The sequence below is a fragment of the Ambystoma mexicanum genome, chromosome 1q (assembly GCF_040938575.1).
Source record: "Ambystoma mexicanum isolate Mex_15411 chromosome 1q, UKY_AmexF1_1, whole genome shotgun sequence".
In the NCBI taxonomy this organism is placed as follows: Eukaryota; Metazoa; Chordata; class Amphibia; order Caudata; family Ambystomatidae; genus Ambystoma; species Ambystoma mexicanum.
In genome coordinates this window covers 999,022,111-999,047,847 of record NC_090922.1, presented here as the reverse complement: position 1 = coordinate 999,047,847, position 25,737 = coordinate 999,022,111, and the positions used below count along the sequence as shown (strand labels likewise).

The following is a 25,737-nucleotide window of genomic DNA, read 5'->3' as shown; positions in this document are numbered from 1 at the left end:
TTGACCATAAAGGCCAGCAGGCGCCAGATTGGACAAGGATCTGTGGTCTACCTTGGACATGAAGTAGGTGGCGGTAGAATTCAGCTTCTACCAAGTACAGTATAAGCAGTTCAAGACTGGACTACCCCCACTACACAAATTCAGGTGAGAGCCTTCTTGGGTCTCACTGGGTACTATCGAAATTTTATGGCAGACTATGGCACCATAACTGCCCCTCTGACTGCGCTCACCACTCCAAAGAAGCCCAAGAAGGTCTCTTGGTCTGAGGAGTGTGAGAAGGCCTTCAATGGCTTAAAAGGCTCCCTGTGCCAGGCCCCTGCCCTCAGGGCCCCTGACTACAAACATGCTTTTATTGTGCAGACAGATGCCTCTGACACTGGCATAGGTGCTGTACGTCCCGGGAGGATAGCACAGCGGCAGCGTGCGCGTCTTGGAAGAAAGACGACACAAAGCAACAACTGGTTCGATCCCCGGGTCCGCGCTTAGAAACCTCCGAGTGTTTAAGCGCGTTATAAATTCGTAACTAAGACAAAAAAAAAAAAAATAATCTAATCTTAATCTGTGTTTTCTCTGTAACAGCGCCTCGATGCCTCATGGGCTGCAAGTGCGCTTAACAAATGCAAATAAAATAAAATAAAATAAATTAAGGGTAGATGAGAAAGGCAAATCAACACTCGATTGGATTTATTAGTTGCCAGTTTAAGGACAGAGAGCTCAGATGGTCCACTGTAGAGAAAGAATGTTTCACTGTGTGGGCCCTAAGGAAGCTGAGGCCCTAACTCTATGGGACCCACTTCACTGTGCAAACTGATCGTGAGCCTTTAAAATGGCTAATGAACATGAAGGGACAGAATCCAAAGTTGGTCAGGTGATCCATAAGACTGCAAGGGTTTGACTTCACCATTGAGCACAGGCCAGGTGGCCAACATAGCAATGTCGATGGGTTGCCCAGAATGTTTAGCCAACCTGAACATGAGACTCATCCAGGGGTGGATTAAGTCCCCCTGTTTTTAGGTCTTGGAGGGGCGAGTGATAGAAAAGATTTCCCTTTATGTGCAATTTCCCCAGCATGTGTGAACCCCACAAACATTTTGCTTTTGTTTGGCTTACCTAACCTGACTTTTACCAGTGGAGCACAGCCTTCAGCTGCACTCCTCTGGGCTTTCGCTCATTTGTTATGGGAAACCGACACATCCTTCAGGCTGTAAGTACTGGGAAACTATGTTTCCCTTAGTCTTCGACTAGGTTGCCATTTCTTGGTAAATGTGTATCTATGTGCCAAGTACCTTACTGTACCGCGCATAGGGGTCCTTTTCTTGTATGGCCCTAGCCACCCTCTAAGGATTTTTTGGTGTTTGTACAAGTGTGCCTAGGACGAACTGGTGGCAGCAGTTTACTTTTAAAGTATTTTTCATTTGTTTTTATGGACCATACCGCGTTTAGCCCAAGTCTGTGGCCAGTGTCGAAAATGGCTGTGCCACAAAGTCTTTAGTTCTGTCTTTTGGCCGTTTTGTCCCTTTGCCTTTTCCCAGTTCCAGAGACCCAGGTAGTCCTTATTTGGGAATGCAGCCTCCAACAAAAAATGTGTTTTTCGTGGGCTCCTGCATGTCACATGTGGTAGCGCCCAGGAAGAGGGTCGAGACTGTCTGGTTCCAATCCACACTACTGGTGCCAGTATGTCTCGTAGCCATGAATGACTGAAACCACCATGGGCCACGACTGGCCCACGCCTGGCGTGCATGCAAGAGAGCAGATCCTCCATTGGCTATCTGAGATTTGAGCATGAACCGAATCTTGGATAAGAGAAGGGGCTGTGCATCCATTCAAGATCGATCTACTGAGGTTCACACCGAACCTCATAAGGAGCCAAGTATCCTTAACAAGAAAGCAGAATCGAGGAACCGCCAGTGACATGCTCAGAAGGTTTGGCAGCCTGACCACGCTTTTGTCCAGTCGGACCCCTGTTTCTTCAACGAACCAAGAAGGTCTGCAAGGGCGCTTAGCTCCTTTGGAATAGTGGGAACAATTAATCTCAGGTTCTCCTACTTACCCTCGCAAAGAGCCTCTTCGGAAGTGTTCCTGGGCCATCCAGTAAACTGTCCAGCTCAAAGCCAGGGTCTCGCACAGGAAGGCTGCCGTCCCATGTTGAGACTCGAGATGGGGGGTATCGCTAGCTTGTGGTCCTGGGCCCTCTCTCGGCAAAACTCATTCTAGCTCCACTGGGTCGGGATTTACGAGAGTCTGCCACGCCATGAACATTTGTGGTCCCTGTGTTGCCCTGCTGTGGTAACCATCACTGAAAATTCCTGCAGTTCTTGCCTACCGTGTCATGAGACGTGCTGCACCGGAACTATCCTTTGTTCGAGGGCTGAGAAAAAACAAACATCCCGCCATGCACGATTGTCCCATACCACAGCCACTGAGAGCCGGAGCGTCCTGAAAATGCACGGTTTACATCTACAGGCGAAGTGGGCTAGACTGCCAAAGTTTGGTTTGGACTGTGTCGAAGGTCGGCAAGTACTTTCCTAACTTACTGGTGGCACCATAGCACATCCATTCATTTTTAGCACAAGTGTCCCTTAAAAGACACTCACTTTGGCCGGGGTAGCCTGCGCTCCCCAGCTATTCCCGAACTTCGAAATCCGCTCTATCTACAAGGTTAGACAGTTCTAGGACCAGTAATTAATTTTTCCTCGCCTCAAGCCCCTTCCTGAGCTGCTCAAGCCCCTTGAAGAGAATGTGCTTTTTTGATTACGCACAACAGCGCTTTACCGCACAACTGTACTTTGAGCACTAGGCTCCTCTCTTCTTAGGGCTCGACTACGTAGGTTAGGGATTGTTGATGAAGGACTGCCTAAACTGATATCCGTGTTGATTTAACCCCTTTGCTGTTACAAGTCGTGGTTATTTTCTCCCCCCATCAGCAGCCTTAGGCTCATTGCATCATTGTATATATGTTAGATAGTGTATGATCGTGTGTGGTATTGTTTCTTCATAACTGTGGTTTAATTGTGCTTTAATTACTAAGGCCTATAATAAATGTATTTTTAATATACATCTGTCTAAGAGTAATCTGTGGAGCTTTACTGTGTGTGCTCATTGTGGGCTTCCAATCACCCTCACCCCTCCAGAGACTTAGTCTTGACCACCTGCCAAGTTTCTGTAGATTGGTCTGGTTTGTCCAGAAAGTTCCCCTGCTCCACTAAACTAGGGTGGCCTCCTAAACTTCGGCCCACCAGGTCAGAGTTTAGAAATCCATCTTAACAGCTACCACAGAGGAAACAGAAGCCTATGGCTTGAGGAAACTTGGTGAGGTGTAGTGGTGCAACTACCCAAAGGGGAGCATGAGGTTCACGTGGTACGTCAAAAGCAGCACGAGGTAGTAGGGTAAGGAGGGGACGGAAGTGGTGTGGCCTCTATGATCGGAGGTCCTTGTATGCTATACAACAGCTACACGTCACCAAAGTATTAACACAACTACCGCCTCTCAAGCACTAGCACTCCTCTACTACTTATGTTACTACACTTTTCAACTTCTCCTCCCACGTCAGTTCTACCACTAATACCTCGCCTCCACCACCACTGCTACGACTGGTTCTCTCTTCTTACAACCCCTACCACGCACTACTACCTCCACTACTCCACACTTTCTTTTCACTACCACTCGCACATCCACTCTGCAGTACCCTTCCTCCTATGAAAAACTCAAACACTCCACCACCACTTCCTCCAGCTGGTCTCTTGCCCCCCCCCCCTCCTTTCTACCTTCAGCCTCACCCTTCTAACCCACCTAAATCCTTTCCTGCGCCTCCTTAAATCTTCCGCCCCCTCTCCTTACTGCGCCCCCCTGACCAACCATTTACATATTTTCCAGGGCTGTGTCGGGAGGGCAGGGACATCTTTCACAAGGGCCTTTAGTCCCACCCTCATTTCTCACACAGGCTCCCATATTCAAGCCATGAAATAACCAGCCCATGGAGACCAGCTTCCCTCACTGTCGCAGTCTTCTTGCAGCCCCCTTTACATATTAAAGATCCCCAGTGGGTTAGAGGGTTTCAATGCGATGGTGTGCTTCTCTGGAGGATTCCTCTTCTGTGCCGGCACAGCCTGAGAACGCTGCTCTACCGCAGCCTAATAAACCCTCCACTCCGCAGCCTAATAAACTCTTCAGTCCGGCAGCAGTCTCCCTGCCATGGGTCACTCCAGACAGCGTAATCTGCTGCCTGGCTTCCCCCACTGGTGGGCCCTCTCTTTCCCACGAAGAAACGTCCTTCCTCGGGCTCCCTGGCCCTCTACCCCCTTCTCCTCTGCCTCATATGGCTGCCAAGCCGTCGCTGTGGTCCAAGTCTCCAGAAATTCACCAGTCTTGGTGGACTCCTGGGCACCAGAGTTTGAGCTAAGGCGGGGTGGGAGGGTCTGCATCCTGGAACAGGTTTGAAAATGGGCTACGGATAGGACCTTCCTCTCCCTCCTCCTGACAAGACCAGGTGGCCTGGTCACACAAGGCACAACTTTAAATGACTGCAGACAGTGTTACTTTATTACGGCTTCCAGCACTTATGGCTGTGGGTTTAGTATTTGGTTCCAAATGTTCTTGGTGTGTGGCAAACTGCCATTTGTTGGGTATTGTCTAATGGTAGTAAGTAACCACTTGCATCTTGCAGGTACACCTTTGTGTGATAAATGACAACACACCAGTCTCCATTTGTTTTTGATTTTCCCCTACAGAGTGTGCCAACAGCCCATGAGTCTTCACAAGCTTGGAAAAGAGTCTCTAGCAAAAGGCATGAGTTGTGCCATAGTTAACACATATGAAGCACAAAATAGGTTTTTAGTAATTTAATTTGCTCAATCAGTAGAAGGGCGCATTAAAGTATGACGAATCTGTGGGAGGAAGAACATATCCATTAAAAAGAACATTACCGAAGGCAAGTCATTAGTTCTTCCAATCGATACCCTTCCTCTAGCAGATTCCTCTCCTTATGAAAAAAACCAATGTCGTACTATGACCCATGATGGTGGCCAACAGATCAAGGGAACTGCTTCAAGACAGTATGTCCAAAGCTGGCCTCCTACCCTACCAATGAATATAGGCAGAAATGATTTGAAAAAGTATAATCCTTCATGTTAAACCGATCATGCAACAATAAGAATCACAATCACACATTCCCATGGCTGATGTTTTCCTATAGTTGGTGTAGCCACTGAAAAGGTACGTTTTAGGGTTATTGAGCTACTAGATCTATATTTTAGAGAGGGGTTGTACCTTGCAATTCCTATGGTTTGAAATTGTTGTGCCATAGATTACAGGTTGCATAAAGCCAAGCACTGGATAGAGAGGTGTCTAACCCACTGGTGTCCTTTCAGCCAGACGCCAGTTAAGTCAGGCTCCCTTCCTGCATATTTAACTCTTCAGGAAAGCCATTCACCTCACAGGAGTCAAGGGGCTCAAGTGCATAAAGAATGGGGTCCACTTCCTCATTAAGCTATGTCCCATCATTGAGATAAACTGACTCCAGGAAACTGGGCCATATTCCAGTGAGGCGCCAGCTGGCACGGATGGATCAGGAGCCATACTCTGGCACAGAGGCTCTGACAGCTCATGGTGGAGTTGAGCAGCGTTGGAAGGGAGCAGTCTTGGCTGTGGGGCCAGAACCAAGCAAACAGGAATGCGGTTATGGGCTGAGAGGTGCCTCTGCTGACTTCAACAAGAGCTGTGTGTCCTTGCTGAGGCCGAAGCTGCTGTGCCATAGCAAAGATATCGAGCATCTTCAGCCAGAATTATTCCCATTGCTCTTGGATGGAGGAACTAGTGTGAAATGTACCCGAGTAGGTATTTCTTCTCAGGTGTCCTGATCGCCTCTGGAGCGGGAGTGACGACTACACTTCTTTGAGGAAAATGAAGAGTTATGCTTGGATTCACTACGAGTTTATGATCTTCTCCTGTACTTATTCCGATCCTTCTCCGATCAGACCCTTTTTGAAGAAGAATCGAATGGCGGTGACATAGACTGTCTCCTAGTAGCCATTTTGTATCGGAAGGTGTAGATGTATGCATAATGCTCTTGGGGGGTCCTCGAGTGCATGGATTGGTAGGCTCTGCAATCCTCCATTTGAGTTCTTACCCAAGGCACTAAATACCTACCTTATGGGGTCTGACACCAATATTTGCTGCTCTGAAATCCCAACAGGGCTTGAAGCCAAAGGCCTTCTGACAGGGCTGGAGGCCAGAGTATGTGTGGAGTGAGTGCAGTGGGGAATGAAGGCTCAAGAAAACAACCACCAAAGCCAAAAAGACAAACAAACCAAAGACAGAGGTGATATAAAACGATCAAGCCTTATCGAAGGCTTCTCTGCCCTCATTGCAGGACAAAAGCCTACAAAACCACACTTCCCAGCAGCCTGAGGGACTACAAGAAACAAGTCATGTTGGGATTGGCGCGCATGCGAGCCGAGCAAATCACAGGGCTTGTGCTTGAGATTGCGCCCAGGCAAGACGCACACTGAGCAGCTCCGGCCACGGGTATACACATGAGGGGGCGTGCCCCACAGGATCACAATCCCGGCCCCTCGCTAAGATAAGTGCTGCTGCACTCTCAGCAACAGTGGGGAAGCAGGGATAAACCCACAGGTGGACCAGCCCCACACGAAAACAGGCCCCTGCTCCCTATAAGCCAAGTACCGCTCCGGCTGCTGCAAGCTTCAAGCAACCCCGCATTAACCTATGCGTCTAACCCGTCCTCATAGGCAGCGCAAGCATTACTATGACGGCGTACAGGCTATCCTGATTACGGACAACCTCAGCCTGATAGGCCGAGGTCCACAGGCTCACGGACCTGCGTGCCGCATGCCAATTAGCCATATATGGCCCCTAACTAACACTGCATGTCAGTCAGCCACATGTTGCCTGCAACGAATGACGCTGCATGCAAAAGCCACATGCAGCCCCTGAATGCCTTTAGCATTCCCGTGCTGCTAACCCAGAGCCCAGAGCCTTCCCATCGTTGAAGCCATGCACGCACTGAGCAATGTGTGGCATTATTCGTGTGAACTAATATTGGTTCTCTTTGCAGCATTGAACTGCTCCTGCTGTCCAGACCAGAGAGCACGCAGGCGAGGAGTCAACAAGGGACACTCCCAGCAGCCATCAGCCATACCCAGAGCTAAGTGTTTCTTCCATTTAGTACTGGCACACGCCAGTGCCCATTGTTGTTCATTGCATTCTTCTGTTTAGTACTGGTACATGCCAGTGCCTAATGTTGTTCCCTGCATCGTTTCGGGCAGGGGGGCGGGAGGGTTACATGTATGCATGACCGAGTGAGAGCGGGGTTAGGAGCTAATACTGTGTACACAGTGTTACTTACCCTATATGTCCCCCTACCCATCCAAAACCTCTTCCTAATCCTCTTCCCGGTGATCCGCACTCCCCATACCAATCCAACCATCGTTTCCTTTGCCCTCCTTCCCTGCAGGGGTTGCGTAAGCCCAGTCTTGCAGGCGCCAAAACCACAGTGGGGGTGGTTGCTTCATGACACTTCCGCGCATAGGAGATGTGGACCCGGCCACCATCCGTGTATATGCATGGCACAATCAAAAGTAATCTGTGGGAGGAAGGAATTATTTGAAGGTTCTTTCATGCACCTTGGGAATTAGAGCTGAAAGTGTAAAAAAAAGAAAAAAGTAGAGGTGAGCCTGAACCAGGTCCAACCGAAACGCTCCTCTGCCTTTGAAGGATGAGTTGGTGGAAGAAAAACACTGAGATGGCTCTTTTGGGAGGGGTGGAAAACTGGGAAGAAGGAAGGCCTCGCTCATCATTTTCGCTTTGGAGAAAACTAAAGAGGTTTAACAGATCACATCTGGAGCTCACTCACCTGTCTAGTCGAAGTGATGGCAACTAGGAAAATCACCTTATAGGTGAGGAATCCAACAGAAAATGAATGCAAAGGCTCAGACAGAACACCCATAAGTAATGTCAACACTAAATTTAAATCCCACAGCAGAATGACAAACTCTGGCATGGTGGAAACTGATCATCCCTGCAAAAATGGCATAACAGTGGAAATTGTGAAGCAATAGACTTGCGGCCAGATACTGCCTTAACATTGTCGATCTGCAGGCACGTCCAGGCCAAGCAAAGCAAAAACATTTAAATATAGGATATGAGACAGGTGAAAGGATCCAGATCCTTCCTTGGGCACCAATCCAAGAATGCATACTATTAACAGGCATAAATATACTTAGCGACGGGCTTCTGAGCGGAGAGAAGCACATCCAGGATATCATTTGTCAAGTTCCACACTTTGTTTTGCAGATTCTAATCAGACAAGAATGGACATTATGGATGCAGAAGGTTCGGTTGGATGACTGGCCCCTCTGATTGGGAGAGCAGATCTGCTCTCTTTGTGAGGAGCCAGGGGTGGCAGATGGCCATATCTAGCCACTCTAGGTACCATGTTCTCAAAGCTAACTCAAGAGTGATCAAAATCAATGTAGACCCGGACAGGTGTACTCTCCTGAGAACCAGGGAGTGATGGGGATGTTTAGGAACACATAGTGGCGGTCGAAAGACCAGTCAACTGACTAAGCGCCCCCCAGAACTCGCTCCCGAGGAAATTCCCTGAAGCAGAACAGAGGTCACACTGAACGCAAATCAGTCCACCTGAGGAGTGGCACCCCACTCATCTCCCAACCCTTCCCCTCTGCCCTGGGGAGAGAGGGTTTCCTCCTTAACTTCCTGGCAGAGCTGTTACGGCCTTAACTCCATGCTGCTGGTGGCGGATAGATCGCTGGAGCCTCCGGCGGCCCATTCAAAGATGGTACCCACAACCAACGCATCTGAGTTGCGGGCATGTTGCAGTGATGCTACCAGGAAATAAAGCGCCTGGTCAGGCGCTAAGCATCGCGTCTCAACCCTCCCTTGCCGAGCAGACATACCAACTTCCGGGGTCCCGTGAGTCCTTCTCCCTCTTCCCTCCTGATTCCTCTGTCCTTCCTGGTCCTCCTGGCCTCCCCTGCCTGATTCCTGGTACGTGGTGCGTCCTTGTTCAGTCCTAGTTCATTTCAGCCCTTGTACTCCTTACTGTTCCCAGCTTCTCCTCTTCGTGCCCGAGGAGTCCTGCTTTCATCAGAGAGAGGCTTTGCAACTGGGGAGAAAAAGAGCATGGCGGGGGTGGAGATTCAATGCGTAGGAGTTCCTCTGCCTCTACCTCTACCTCTACCTCTAGGGAAACTGCGTGACTGCTGTTTGCCTGAGGGTGCTTGCTTCCACGGCAGGCATAGCACATGATGGGCTGAATTCCTTTAGCGCTGCAAGTGAGAGACGAGGGTTGTAGCACCGCCAGAACCAGGGACTTCATAGGACTGGAACCGCTGTAAGGCGTCAGCCCCAAAGAGGTTGTGCCAGTTAAAATACATATTTTCTTTTTTATTATTATTTTATTTTGGCTTTATACGGTTCTACAATACAGAAAACCTTTTGCCAATTCACAGTTTATACTAAAATTATTTTCATTCTAGTCGTCTCGATGTTTATTAAAATAGTCCCCACTACTTCATTTCATAATTTAATGCTCAGATTCTTCGGAAAAATTTGATTAGCAGTTTTACCAGCAACAAAGTAAGCAGGATTTGGCTACCCAATAGAAGTTCTTGCCACCAATCTTCCATAGACCTTGAGCCATACTTTTTGGTCACTTCCATCATGAGGGTTAATCTTGTGTCATTCATCGCGGGGCTGAATAATACCAGCTGTTTAATGACTCCAGAGACTCGTCTTCCTGACACAATCTACAAACTACTCTGCCTCTACTGTTTTTTCTCTGGCTCAATATTTCCCAGGTGGGCAACGGGTTCAATCGGAATCTCATAAATTGATCTCTGTAGTACCAATTAGGGAATAGCCAGAGATATTTCGGTAGGGAGTTAAACCTTCTTGATTCTTGGAAAGGTTTCCCATAGAGTTTCAGAGACTGTCTTTCCTCCTGGGTTGTGAACCAATCCTGTGCATACAATGTTTTTTAAAACTTGTCTGGGTTGTTCCACAAAGTTTTATCAGATTCACCGAAGTCCCTTAAGATTGCTTTGCAAATCGTTCCCTATTCTGACAGTGTGGATTCGTTGTTTTTTCTCAGTGCCTTCTTTAGAATCGCAAAGCCACCTCCCTTTTATTCATCTAGACATTTTCTATACAGGGAGAGGGATTTCCAGGTCACTATGGTCTTCATCGCTGTTAGGCCTAATTCCATTGGAACTGCCTGGATTGGCGTACTTTCTGGTAGACAAAGTACCCTTTTCAAAAAATTCCCTCGATCCTTGACCATTTTTCAGCCCGAAAGGAGAAGGAGGTTTCTGCTCCATACGTTGAGATTGGTAAAGCCTTCATTCGATAGAATTAAACCAGCAGGCTCATCGAAAAGCTACAGAATCTTTTCAATAATAGTCCACCTTGGTTTGCCACATTTTTGGCTTTAGATATCAGGGATTCTTTTCTTGGGGCGTCAGTTCTACTTGTGTTCACACATACTCCAAGATAAACAAATGACTTCACCTCCGGGATTTCTTCTCCAAATACCATGCATTGGGGTTTTTGCATACATATACATAAAATACATATTTAGGAGCTTCGCCTGCATGTCCTATGCAAACCCAGATGTCCTCATTCACGAGTGCCTCCTCACCACTTATGCCCGTAGCCATTGTGGATCCAACACAGTCCCTGCCTGCAATAACGGATGCAATGCCCCTCTGCCATCTTGAGCCAGGGCCTAAAAGCCCTCTCTCACCTCCAGATCAGGTATGTGTTCAGTCACCCCAGATACTGCAGTGCCGACTAATGGCTAAAAGAAAAAGTAGCCAGCACACATCAAGCATTTTTCACTCTAAGGGCAAGACTGCACCAAGGCGAAAACATTCTTCCCCCATGCATCCAATCTTTTACTTTCTCTGTCTGGCGAGAAGGAACGTGGATGTTTTCAAGTTGGCCATCGCAGCCTTAACCACCAAGCTTTTAGGGGAGGTGTGAATGGAAGGAAATTCTGGGTCTAAAGCAAACGGGCAGTGTCAAAGTCAACTGGAGAGATGGAGGCAGGCTTTTCCCAGGCTTCCAGGACCAGAGACTCAACAGCCAGGTTCAAGGGCAAGTAAGGTCTCCCTTCGAGGACCTTCACCCAGGATGCCCATAAAAGCTCAAGCTGAACTTTCAGCCTGAAAGGGGCTGACAATCTAAGGGTCTCCACCACTGTGTCCATCAGCTCTTTGAATGAGGCATTTGGTTTCCCCAGAGTCAGTGCCAGTAAAATGTTCAACTCCGGGAAATATCCAGGTCACTGGTCTCCTGCAAGTCTCCCCTCTCACCATAAAAATCCTCTTGGATGTTTCTCACCTGTCAAGGGCATAGAGGTTTCAGCATAAATGTACCTATGAGGAGCAGTGCATATTTCAGGGAAGCTCCAGTGACAATGACATTAAGGAAGAGGGGACCAGCATTGATTGCTAAACGCCATGAGCCAGGGACAGGCCCTGAGGCATGCAGTAGCAGTCCTTCACTTGGCCTCTTCTGGCTTGTCCAAGTGTGATGGACCCTGATGGTGCTGCCAGGGTTGAAGCTGCCGGGGCCTTGGCAAAGCATATTTAACCTGAAAGCCTCCCAATCCTCTTGGGTGGAGGACTGGGTGGGAAATGATACCTGCATAGCCACTTCCTGGCAGTCTAATGAGTCTCCTTCAAAAATGAATAAGAGTGGTGCGGAGAGTAACTGTTTGGTTAACGTGATCTCTTGCGGTTCTTCATGTTCTTTTCGGGACGTGGAACAGTCTTTCGACCTGCGCCCTGCAACCTCGAACGAGATAGTCACGTCTTGCCTTGTGAAAAATGGTGTAGAGCTTTGCTGCCCATTCCCAGACACGATCCTCAGTTTTTGGCTTCATGCTCCTCCTCCAAACAGTGTAGATAGATCCGGTGGGGGGCACGAAACTGGCATTTATTGACTGCAGTACATGCCGAGTTTGATGCCCAAGGCCTTCTTTGGAGTAGGCATTTTCACTAATCTTCGAGTAGCTGCATTTCTGAAGCAGAAAGAGTGCTTGAAAAAATGAACTGCAGTCATGGGGTGGTGCGTCTCCATATATACTGGGCACCACGTCATGTCCAACGAGGAGCATATAGAGGCATAAGGTGGAGCAAAGCTGCACCCCCTAGAGCCAGAAACGTTTCAGAAGATTAACTGTGCTGGTGATAGGCTATAAGAAATGAGGAATTGGTAGGAGGAAAGAATCTATTAGAAATCATTATTTGTTGAAGGATGGAAGTTTCTGAAATGGAAATGGGTCTCTCTGATGTCAAAACAAACATTAATTCTATTTATGATGGCTCAGGAAAGTCTCCCACTCACATGTGGGTCAAGTGAACATTCTGTAACAGGGCCACGATGCCTCCGGGCCGCTGGGCGCTTTATAAATCCAAATAAAAATAAATAAGTAAATCAGCCTTTGCAGGACAGATTTTACTCTTATGATGGATATTTAAGCACAATGTACAATTGTCATGGTTGTCCGTTAGACATAATGCAACCCCAGCACAGTAAGTATTTGAGGTTGGAAAGTTTTTTATCACGACTGGAAACCACCCATGTAAAAACTAGTTTGCAACTGCTATTGGATGGTTTTTGAAGTCCTGAATCATCTAAGGAGGACAAAGGAATCTCTCCTGTCCACTTGTCATAGCAGGGCTTCCAGGGATATTTTAAAACACTGCGGATGAAACAGATCTACTATAAATTGTAATTACGTTAATCAGAAGCTAATTATATATTTATAACATTAAAACTTGTTACCCGAATGAACATTTCCAATTCATGTTTTCTTCTTTTTTCAATTTTCTCAGTCTCAGTTTGGCAGGTATGGCAAACATACAGGTGATTCACAGCTGGTCCTCCGCCATACCTAGATAAAAAGCACAAAGCCAAGGAAATGTGACATTTGAAAAACGATTAAAAACTGTAATTCCACGCTGTTTGAAGAGTGGGCCATGAGCAGAGGGAAATTCAGAATTTAATAAAGGATCAGGAATGAAGCCTCAAGATTAGTACACATCTTATGACACTGAATATATGCATTTAATAGTACCATTAAGACCAGGAAAACTAAACAGTGAATTGAATCCTTGAATGATTTTTCTTCTGGCAGCCAGGAATCGGTTAATCTCAGCATTATATGAAAACTCACAAATCCAGCTCCCTAAAGTTTGATTTCCGACACACTTCCTTGAGTAATAATGGGATAACAATATAAAATGAACCTTCAATAACTGGTCAAATAACTTGACATGCCACCTCAAAGAAAACTGGTAAACCTTTCTGCCAAATCCAAGACATGCTTCCCATTATTACTATTTTATTTTTAAATATTATTATTGTTATTATTGTAATTACTGAGCACAGTCCAAGAGACCTACAACAGTACAGATGCATAACGAAGTGCTTTTCTGAGTTAACAACAGAACAGATATATGTCAGGAGGTAGGATACAGAGTGGCACAGAGGCGGGGTACAGCTGTACAGGGTGGTGGGGAGCAGAGGGGCAAACTGAGTCTAGCAAGCCAGGAGGTGCGAGGGGCCACGTGATGGCCTACAGCAGCTTTCTGTTTTTATTACACTTCCCCAGAAAGCATGTATGCCCCACAAACATAATTTCTCTCACTATGAGAATGCTGTTCCCTGTAATTAATTTCCACTTTATGTACATCCAACTGCATCATAATCTTGTGGACAACAACGTTATGCGATTTCTGTAATTTACAAACTCACAGCCTTCCAAACTCTGATCGATAATGCACTATTCATCCAAGCCCAATACACTTTATTAAAATCAAATTATCTACGCCATTATTTCTCAAGGCCTTCATTAATAGGATCCTATTTTCATAGAGTAAATACAATGTGACCCTTTAACTCTTTTTACAATATCACTAACTAGTGTAAGCTGCAAAAGAAGGAGCCAAATGTGGCATGACATTTGGCAAAGACTTTGTCTTCTTTAAAAGAAAAGGCCTAACTGTCCCAATTTCTAGGAGGGGTTTTCCTGCCTCAACTAAAGACTAAAAAAAATCTGTCAGAATGTCTGTTTAAGTTAAATGTCCACCGTCCTGTGTCAAAAATCCCTTGTTCTGTCCCTCACACTTAAAATGAAAGTAGATAAGGCTAAAGTGCTTGTTCCTCAGGAGAATAGCTCCCTTCTCCTGGGGTTATGATCAAAGTTCACTTCAGGAACGGCAATAGTTCTCACCAGGGGGAATGAGTCCCTTCCCCTGGTTGCAAATGTCCTCAAACAAACAAAAGAAAACGAGCTCAACAACCCTTCTCCTCTTGGGTCATTGATGTAACAGGGGGAATGCCTTTCTTCCCCTGATGGAAAGGTGTCTTTAACACTGTTAAAAGGTCAGAGGGAATGACAAGGGCCCCTGGCTGGAAGCTTCTCCTTACTTCCTCCACTTGTTATCAGGAGGATGACTCCCTCCTGATACCCCAGGTTTATCTGGTCGTCAAGCGGTTCTGTTCCTTCCACTGACAAGAGGAAGATTTCCTCATATGCATAAATAGTCCTTGACCCTTCTCTGGTGGTCCGTGCTTATGGCCCTACCACTGACACGAGGAAGATTTCCTCTGATGCACAATTAGCCCTTTTGACTCTTGGGGTTCATAACCCTTCTCTGGTGGTCAGTGGCTCTACCACTGACACGAGGAAGATTTCCTCTGATGCACAAATAGTCTTGTCTCTTGGGGTCTGTGACCCTTTTGTAAGGTTTATGTCATAGGGATTACACCAGGGACCACACAGACACCCTCTCACTTCCGTTGTGCCCCCACGGCCAAACCTGTGTCTCCCGTTACCTTGTAGGGACTCGCAGCACCTCTTTGAGCCTCACTGCGACTGGTAGCAGTGCCTCCTTGGCTTCGCTGGTCTTTCCCGTTCTGGCGCGTTTCTTCCGGTGGGTCAGCATTTTCAAGCTGACCTTGAATTCAACACTAGCCATGGACTCGCTGGTCAGACTTCTCGGGGAAGTGTTACTGTTCCTCTCAGCAGTCAGAGCTGTGAGCGACTCTCTCCTCTGGGACCAGACAGCATTTCTCCCTTTCTCGCCAGTGTCCTCAAGTCTCAGGGTTCCAACTTGCAGGGTGTCACTCTTCTGTATGGCTTACCAGTCAGGCTATCTTTCGGTTGGCCGTCTTCAGTTTTGAAAGTGTTCATTTCCTTGCGAGAGACTAGACTGTTGCTCTCGGTTCTGGAACGTGATTGTCATGTCTGTAGGTCTCTTCTTCATCACAGTACTTTCAGGTTCCCTACAATTCTCAACTTAACAGCAGTACATAGGTTTACTCTCTACAAAGAGGTTCTTGAAGGAGGGTTAGTTGATGTTACAAGCGCTGCACCCTAGACGGCCGAACTCATCCCTGAAGGGGAGTCCATCCCCAATGAGATCCTCCCTCATTATACCTCCCCCAGGAGGACTATCAGGTAGAAGTAAGGGTGTGGAAGGAGTAGACAGACGCACTTTCTGGCTATAGACTTTTATTGATGTTAAAGCAAAAGAGAAAATCCTATGTGACCATAGTTCCCATGCTCTTCTGTCCTCTCATCTGGATCTCTTGGGTCCACAGGGCTATGCCACTGCCCGCACTGCCAGTCTCCTTCTCAATCATTCGAACGATGAAGTGAGTGTCAGTTGCTGCTTTTGCCGACACTTTAATTCCACTTCCACTCCAGCCACTGACTCTCACACTGACACAGCCCTTGCTAACCTTCACCTCTCCATCTCCAACACCCTGAACATCCTTGCCCCCCTCATGAGGATCAGCATGAAGTCTGCCTCCAAGCGCAACACCTAGTATGATTACGACCTATTCTCTCAAAAGCAATTGCAGAGCTGCTGAACAGAAGTGGCTGGCTTCAAGCACATCCACTGACAGACTGGCATGCTGCCTGCTCCAAAAGCAAGACAGACTCTCCATCCGCTCTAAGAACCAGGCCCATATCCAAGCCCACATCTCTGGGGACACCAATAACACAGATGACCAAAATCAACAAGAAACTTGCCAGTCCCATTGCAGTTTCCACTTCTCCTCTGCCATCACTGGCCCTCTGCTCTGCACTGGCCTCTCACTTCACAACCAAAACTCAGGACATACTGTCCTCACTCGTCTCTGCTCTGCCTCGCCCCCTCACCCACTCAGAGGCTTCCCTGGACTCCCTCTGCTCTACTCTCCTCCTTTTCGCCCATATCACTGAAGAAGGTCTCTAAACAAGTCCTCTCTCCGAAAGTCTCCTCCAAAAAAGGTGCTCTCCAGCTTATCCAAAACTATCAAGGACAACATTGCCTCCCTTGCTCCAGCAATGGCTGATTTCTGCAATCACTCCTATGCCACTGGCTCCTTCCCACTACCCCTCAAGCCCTCCTTTTTGCACCCTCTCCCTAAAAACCCTTCTGCCGACCCTTCCTGCCTGGCTAACTACCACCCTAGCTCCATTACCCCCTTCCTGGGCAAACTCTTGGAGAGGTTGGTCATCTCCCAACTGATCCACCACACTGAATCTGTTGGTTGTCTCCACGACCACCAGTCAGTCTGGCTTCAGAGCAGCCAAAGGCACGGAAGCTGCTCTCCTGAACACCTCGCCTGAACACCCGTGAAGACTTGCTCTCAAAACGGGATTCCAACTCTTCCTCCATTCTCATCCTTCTCGATCTTTCCTCTGCCTTTGATGCAGTAAATAATGCCACCCTGATAAACCAACTCCTGAATACCCCGGGTATTGACCTCCTTCCTATCTGATCAACCTTCCCGGGTTAAACTGGGCCCTTTCCACTCCTCCACCACACTCTACCTGAAGCATCCCTCAGGGCTCCATCCTCTCGTCGTGGCACTTCAACATCTATCTGGCCCCTCTGGCCCACCTGATCTTCACCTTCTCTCCCGACTTCCAGTGTTATGAGTTTTTCTTCTTCTGTTCTCCTTCTCCTGTTCTTCTTCTGTTCCTCTTCCTTCTTCTCCTGTTCTTCTTCTTCTCCTGTTCTTCTTCTTCTTCTTCTTCTTCTCCTGTTCTTCTTCTCCTGTTCTCATTCCTGACTGTCTGCATTTCACGCATGGTGCGCTGCTAACAATCTCTGCCTTAATGCCAGTAAGACTGAGATCCTTTTCATTGGGACCCCTGCTCGCTCCTACTCTCTGGGCGCCCTCCAGGGCTGCCCTCCCCTCACCCTCTTGTGAGGCAAAAAACCTTAGCATCATCTTGGACTCCTCTCTTTCCTTCTCTCCTCAGATCTCAGAACTTGCCAATAAGACCCACTTTCAGCTGTACCTCCTCAGAGGCATTCTCCCTTTCCTCACCTTCTCCCAGAAACTCAATGTCTCCAGATCTCTGGTCCTCTCTAAGCTGGACTACTGCAACAGCCTCTTCCTCAATCTACCTTTATCCTCTCTTCGCCCTCTTCATCTAAACCAGAATAGGACTGCAAGACTTATCCTTGGCCTCAAGCCCAGGGACCCCATCTCGCCAGTTCTAAAATCTCTCCATTGGCTTCCAGTTGCTGTGAGGGCCAAGTTCAAGACCCTGGGCATCGTCCACAAGGCTTTCTGGGGGACCAGGGACCCAGTTACATCTACCTCCCTGCTATAGCCCTTCGGTGTTCCAGCTCCAACTCTCTGCAGATTCTAAGCAGAGGGGGGGGGGGGGGGGGCGATCTTCATCGTCAGCAGGAGCCTCCCTCTGCAATGGCCTCACTGATCCTCTCCGGCTTGAACCGGATCTCCTTAAGTTCTGGAAGATCCCTAAGACCTTCTTTTCTCCTCTTCCTTCCCTCCACCTCTCCCCTGCTAATGCCCCAATCTATTGCATTGACTGGCTTCCTGGTCCCTTCTGAACCCTACAGGGCACCAGAACCTCTTCACCCAGTCTGCCCCAACACCCCGGCCCCCTCCACCAGCCCCAACCTACTCTTGCCCTGAATCCCTACACGCCCTGCATCCGCTGGTACTTGCCCACCTGGCCTCTGTTAGGCAGAATCCAGGGCAGTTCCCTTAGGGAGCACTACCCCAGATTAGGACTACAGGTGAGAGCAATAAATCCCCTTTGGTATCAGTCTGTACCACAAAGATTTAGTTGGTAGCTCTGGCTGAGCAGTCAGACTTATCCCAACAGGGAGATGAGCAGTATTCAGGGTTGACACAATAGGTAGTACAGTACTATGGAGCAAGGAAACACTGACCAAAGTTTTGTATTTAAAAAGAGAATATATATTTATTTTATACACTTCTAAGTCAACACATAGATCACAGTTAATAAAGTAAGTTAAGTTTAGTCAAAAGAAAAGCATATACAACTCCCTATTCAATTGTAGACAAGTTTGCGGTATAGTGAAAACTGAGCAAAACGGCACAGTGAAAACCTACTACAAATGGCACTCTACCAATTCAACAAAAAGAAGGGAAAGTACAAGTTAAACCAAAATATCTTCAGACACCCCCTAGCAACACTTCTCTGAAGTTTTGTGAACAAGTAATGCACAGTAACACTTTAATCAAAAGACAAGTGAATGAAAACTGAGCAAAATGGCACTCCACAAGTTAAAACAGTAGGGAGGAAGAGGGGTTTAGAAGATTTAGGTGCATCAACACATTCTCATTGAAAACTAATCTAGTGAGAGCAGATCTAACAAATCAGCCAGAGTCAATAGACCTGAGCCAGAGTCAGTGGTACAGGACCAAGAGCTTAGGAGCAAAAATGTTCTTGTAGCTGCAGTCAAGTCTTTAGTAGAAAACTTTTAAAGAGGTAGATGCAAGGCGAAAGACTATGTTAAGAGAGAGGGCGGCCGATCCCACAAGTAGTTAAAGGATTTAAAACACCTTTAGGGCTACCATTGAGAAAGGGCGGCCTGGCGGAACAATGTACCTTAAACGTGGAGCGATGGCTCCTGCGGTGGCGGTTGTTCCTGGTAGTTCCTGCAGGTCGAGGGGTCCAACAGAGGAAGAGAGGCTCTCGTCGTGGAGGAAGGTTCGAGTCACTGCACTACCCAGGGATGAAACCAGCCGCGGTGCTGCCAAACGAAGTTTAAAAGGTACGCTCCTTTTAAATCGCAGTCCGGGTCGATAGCTGCCTGGCTATCTGGTCTTCAAGTGCGGGGCACTGTCGAGTCGACCAAGGCAGGTCCGAGGATGCGATAGGTGAACTGGTTGACCCCACCAGCTCAAGGGAAGGAGGCTCCTCCGCTGAAGATCTCCTCTCGTCGTGTGGAAGAAAAAGTGGTGAGACTAACTGGCAGGGCTTCACCGGTGGTGTAGATGCTGAAGATGTCTCTGGCTTCTCTTCCCTTCGGTTCCGTATTTCCAGTGGCGACGTCTTGCTCTTCCAGTCCTCAGGACCCTGCTTTTATGCAGAAAGGGACCCATTCATACAGCCTAGGTGTCACTCACACAGTGGAGTGGTCATGTTGGCAGGAGACCCTCCAGCCTATCAGGTTAAAGTGCGACCTGAGTTGCGGTGGCAACTCTGTCCGGGGGTTCTACTCCCCCTCCCAAACAACAGACCCACCCCAGACTCAGTGGCGCCGAAAGGAGGGCTTCTTGGCAGAAGCCCGCCAAAAGGACGAACAAAGGATCCCCGTCCTGGGTTAGGAAAATGGAGTAAGACTCGAGAAAGAAGTTTTATCAAAGTTCTGGCAAATAAAACCTACCAGAGTAAAGTTAATAAAAAATAGACCGGCGGTATGTTAGAGGCTGTCAGTAAAAGTGGTAGCCTCGAACAATGGGAAAATCCCATAGAGAAATATTTGCGGTTGAATATAAAAGTTAGTAACCACTGCCAACAGCCAGAAACTTTGTAGAGGGGGACTTTAAGGTACCCTCTCAAAAATGAACCTAGGGGAAACACGATTAACCCCTTTCAGTACTTCCATATTAAGATGGGGTGTGTACTGGTTAAGTTCATAAAAATCGACTAGTAAAGTCAATGGGGACTTTACATGCCCTGGGAGACAGTAGTCAGTCCCAGGGTATGGAGTCTGTGTTTGGGGGTCGCTACGACACCCCTGTGTCACGGCAAGGAGGGTGCTGTGTGATGGTTCCTATGGGTGAGAGAAAGGATCCCATAGGCATTAAACACAAAATAGCCTAGAACACACATAGCAAAAATGCCTAAGAGTGGGAAAAGAGTCTCACTCTTAGCAGGTAAAAAGAAATAAACCCTTCAAATCCAGCAAAGCTGCTGGGGGACTCTATAGGTAAGGGAAATTAGCCATGAAATGAGAATTCTCCCTAACAGCCTCCCCTTAGCACTTGCCTAGCCCCATGAGCCCTCCTCCCCCACGCCTTGCACGGGATGCCGCATTTGTATTTTGTTTATTTATATAGCGCACTGGGCCCAAAGGCATCTGGGTGCTTATCTTGGGTAATAGAGATAACAATTACATACAAAGAAATGGGGAGCTCTACCAGATTACACAACATGCAGTTAAAACTACAGTATGGCATGTACTATATGTAGTATGGCATAAGATACAATTTAGCATGTACAGGCAAAAAAGATATACTAGAGGTTGCGCTAGAATGTACAGGTATACAAAATATAGGAGGTTCACAAGAAGATAAATTGTCTCAATACAATGAGGAATACACAAGATATATACAATGAAGAATACAAGAGTTATATACACATAGAATATACAAGAGGAATACAGAGGGCAATCACAGTGCAGGACAGAGTGGCAGTGTCCGTAATACAGCGCCAGATATCTCATATGTTTTGGGCTGAGAGTTACAGTTTGGGTTTTGCTCTTAAAGGATTGGAGGGAGGGCTCAGCTCTGATAGTGTTAGGTAAGGTATTCCAAAGTTTAGAGGCCAAGACTGGGAAGCTCACAATAACGACAAGACGGAACGCCTCATCCTGGGTTCCCATCAAGGTCTTAATAAACTTGACCCTTCCTTCAAGTTGTTCATCATTGATGGCAACGTCATTAAGGTTTCTAAGGATACCAAAACCCTAGGAATCAAACTTGACTCCACACTACCACTGTCTAGACAAACCAATGCTGTCAGCTCAGCTTCTGCTAATACATGCAAACTTATGACTGCCTGTAGACCATTCCCGACTACTGCCAATTGCACCATCCTGGCTAGAACACTTGTCATGTCCAAGATAGACTACTGTAGCGCTCTTTATCGAGGGACTAGTCAATCCAACCTTAACAAACTGCAAGTCATTCAGAACAATGCCATCAGAGTGGCCCTAAACATACCTAGAAATGAGCACATCTCTGACCACAGACGTAATCTACACTGGCTTCCTGTTGAGCATAGAATCTCCTTGAAAACGTTTGCCCTTACTCACAAGTGCCTGACCAACCAGGTCCCTATTTACTTAGCCAACCGACTCACACCTCCACTCGACCTTTGAGAGCTGCCCAAGCCCACAGTCTACCCATCTGAGATTCAAGCTTCACAAAGCTCGGACCAGCACTCCCACCCACCCTAGCATTATCCCTCCCGCCCCTACTAGCACTCCCCTCCCCACTCCCCTCACCCCTGACCCTCTTGTTACTGAACTTGCATGAACAGAATGTCACAAGGCCTAGTAGGACCGTTTTGATTTCTTTCCTGTGTCTCCCCTCACATTTTTGTCTTGTGTCGCCTTGAAACACCATTTGATGTATAGGTGCTTTACAAATGCCCAATAAACAAATAATTATACGTTACTCACCGTAGTGACTAACGTACTCTTAGTCCCCTTTCCTCCATTCTGCATGGGGGTCCTGTCCTAGGGACGGGAGACGGAACCTTTTTCACCAGAAAAAACATTCTTCCCCTTTAAATTTAGAGGCGTGCAGGGGTGCATCCCTGGGACCATGCACTACCCTGACTCCGCCCACCGGCGCCACACCTCGGTCCCCATTGGCACATCGACAATATCTAACATTGCCTAATGACACCAGCATTATTAGGGGGGAGGATGGTGGGACGTATGGAGGAAAGGGGACGGTGAGTAACATAATTACTCATACGTCCAGTCCCCTTTCCTCCATACTGCATGGGCGATTACAACTGAATGTAGCCCCAGGGTGGAGAGGAGACCCTCCTTAAGCAAATAAGTTCCTTAGAACCGCCTTACCCGAAGTCCACCCCGCTTATAACTTGCCACAGAACCTGCCGCTGGAATGCGATGGCCGTGGCCTTGACTCTGATAGCGTGAGCATGCATGTTCGCTGGCAGCGGCTTGTGCTGCTCCTCATAGGCCTCCTTGATGGCCGCAACCATCCACCATGCAATAGAAGCCTTGGATGCTTGATACTCTGGTCTGGAGCCCCCAAAGGGGACAAAAAGTGCTTCCGACTTACGGAAGCCCTTGGTCCAGTCCAGACAGATTTTCAGAGCGTGCCTGACATCCAGACATTGCAAGACTCTCTGAGCCTCGTCCTTTGGGTCAGCGAAGAACGTAGGCAAGACTATTTGCTCGATTAGATGGAAGGCGGAGGGTACCACAGGTAGGAACGCTGGGTGAGTCTGCAGTACCACCTTATCCCTGTGGAAAGTGGTATGGGCTTCTGAGGCCACCAGAGCCTGGATCTCGCCAACTCTGTGAGCAGAGGTGAGTCCCACTAACAATGCTGTCTTGATGATGACCAGCCTGATGTCCGCGGACGCCATAGGCTCGAAGGGTTTGTGCGCCACAGGGTGTGGCCTCTTGATGCGTGAGTAGAGCCTGGACAAGCCCGCCAGATGTTTGACTATCGGGTTGGAAGATGAGAAGACTACCTCCTCCGAATTTCTGTAGGCCCCTATGGCTGCCAGGTAGGTGCGACATGTATCCACCTGAACGCCTGAGTGCGCGAGGTGTGCCGAGAACGAGAGGACGTCGTCCAGTGTGCACATAAGGGGGTCAATCTCCTGCCAGATTTTGCCAGTGACGGAACCTAGTCCATTTACTCTTGTATTGGCTCCTGGTAGCCTTGTTCCTAGCACCCTGAATGATCGTTAGCCTGAGAGAGGCTCAGGTGCCTGAGGGTGACCTGCTCAGGAACCACGCTGTAAGGGCTAACTTCTGTGGAGCGGGGTGGATGACCCTGCCCCATGCTGGGACTAGAGATGGGCCAGGCCCAGCCAAAGGTGAATGGGTGGTCTATCCGAGAGGCTGAACAGTTCGGAGAACCACGGTCTCGCCGGCCACCACGGAGCTATCAAAATGATGCTGAGGTGACAAGCTTCCTTTATCTTGCGGATCACCCTGTGGACCAGGGGTGTGGGAGGAAAGGCATAGGCGGTCATGCCTTCCCACCAAATCTGTAATGAGTCACCCAGGGAGCCGGGGCCCTGCCCCTGCTAGGACACAAACTGATGGCACTTCCTGTTCTTCCAAGAGGCAAACAGATCCACCTGAGGGTTCCCCCATCTGCTGAAGACCTCCAGCAGCAACTGGTTGTTCAATTGCCATTCGTAATTGTCCGCTCCCAGTCTGCTGAGCCTGTCCGCTTCCAAGTTGGCGTCCCCCGGGAGGTGGACAGCCGTGAGGTAGATGTTGTTCTCCAGGGCCCATTCTCACATGCTGACTGCTAGGGTGCACAGTGGAGGGGACCTGGTACCTCCCTGCTTGTTGACATAGTACATGCTGGTGGAGTTGTCGGTCTGGATAAGGACGGTCTTGCCCCCAATGAGCGGAAGGAAAGCTCCGAGAGCTAGCCAGATAGCCCTGAGTTCCAGCCAGTTGATGTGCGACTCCCGCTCCTGCCGGGTACAGACTCCATGGACGCTGTGGCTGTCCAGAGTGGTTCCCCAGCCTTCTAGGGAGGAGTCAGTAGTGATGGTGACCTGCTGAGATGGCTGCCGGAAGGGCTTGCCCATCCTCAGGTTGCAGTCCCTGGACCACCATGTGAGGTCCGAGTGGAGAGAAGGAGGTATGTTGATCAGCTCCGCTTGGGAGCCCTTCTCCTGATTCCATCCTGAGTCTCGTGTGTGGCACGGTCAGGAGGAGAGCTGCCATGATACCTAGTAAGTGTTGGTACCACAAGGCCGATGTCACTGCTCTGATAAGGAAGTGCGTAGAGGCCTTCTTGATGGCTGCAATCTTGTCCTCCGAAAGAAAGACCTTCTCGGAGCTCATATCCCAGATGAGGCCCAGGAAGATGAGGCTCTGCGTGGGCTGCAGCTGAGACTTCTTGAGGTTGATATTAGAACTCTCCATGTTCTCTGGCTCTGTAAGTGGCTGTTCGGCTGGGTATTCTGCTGGGATTCGAAGTTGAAAAATATCCGAAGACATCACTGATTGGCTCCTCCCACTTTACCCAGAAATCTTTAAGAATTGTGGTCTGCGCGCTCATGCGCGCGCGCTCAGAGCAAGTGGCTCTGTAAGTGGCTGTTCGGCTGGGTATTCTGCTGGGATTCGAAGTTGAAAAATATCCGAAGACATCACTGATTGGCTCCTCCCACTTTACCCAGAAATCTTTAAGAATTGTGGTCTGCGCGCTCATGCGCGCGCGCTCAGAGCAAGTGGCTCTGTAAGTGGCTGTTCGGCTGGGTATTCTGCTGGGATTCGAAGTTGAAAAATATCCGAAGACATCACTGATTGGCTCCTCCCACTTTACCCAGAAATCTTTAAGAATTGTGGTCTGCGCGCTCATGCGCGCGCGCTCAGAGCAAGTGGCTCTGTAAGTGGCTGTTCGGCTGGGTATTCTGCTGGGATTCGAAGTTGAAAAATATCCGAAGACATCACTGGTACGCTATTGAACCTATCGTCCGTTTTTACTGAAGGATCAAAGATCAATGGACTCTCTAATATAATTATAAGATCTCTATATGTAATATAGAGTCTAATTTCACCTCTTTACTTAATTTTTTAGATTGGCTCCTCCCACTTTACCCAGAAATCTTTAAGAATTGTGGTCTGCGCGCTCATGCGCGCGCTCAGAGCAAGTGGCTCTGTAAGTGGCTGTTCGGCTGTTCGCTGCTCGCAGCGAGCCGCGGTGCGATCATTTCTGTGACCTCCACCCTTTCCAAAATGATGGTTGTACTCGTGTCATGTGTGTTGGTGCTGCGCGCGATGAATTTAGCTAAGTGTTCTTAACTTACATACGAATATCCAATGAACGTAATATATTGTATTCAATTACTTTGGTGAACACGACTTATATCTGTTTGATGGGTATTGACGGGTTTTGTATTGTACAGCTGCCCTACTTTCATATTTGACTATCTTGTTCCAATGGCACGCATGTCGGCATAGCATGTTTACAGAAATACGATTTCTACTTCCTTAGTTACACCTCGCTGATTGCTTCTCTCTGGCACTTATTGTAGTCTCACTTTCCCTCTGTAAAATATGTCTGGAGCTTCACTTTTGTTACAGCATAATGAGTCATGAGCCCAAAAAAATCTTTTAAAGTAGCTGCAAAAAAATCTGTTAAATCAAAGCTACGCTCTACCAGTGTATCTGTGCCTCACATGGCCACCAGAATGAGTATTGCTCGTGCAATAGCCCTATCCACCTCGGATTTATCTAACTCCGAAAGAGAGATGATGGATTGTGCGCAAATATGCTCAAATGAACAAAATCTTATAGCCAATGTTGTTCATCTCTCAGAAAGCTCGCAATCTCTATTTGCTGAGGAGGGCACAACTTCTGATGTTGATGGTAATAGGGTGATCGAACCAGACAACATAAAAAATAGTATGAATGTGAGTCCTACTTATGCCGACACTCCTCCAA

At 48.0% G+C, this 25,737-nt stretch overlaps 1 protein-coding gene across 2 annotated transcripts in view; it reads right to left on the bottom strand.

The window, feature by feature from the left end:
• The window catches only part of USP33 (ubiquitin specific peptidase 33), a 1,143,586-nt gene that overhangs the window by 125,618 nt on the left and 992,231 nt on the right, over window positions 1–25,737 (bottom strand). For both annotated transcript variants that reach the window (XM_069641664.1, XM_069641665.1), the window contains one exon: window positions 12,830–12,938. In XM_069641664.1, the coding sequence (XP_069497765.1) occupies window positions 12,830–12,938 (109 nt within the window). The remainder of the gene's footprint in view (window positions 1–12,829; window positions 12,939–25,737) is intronic.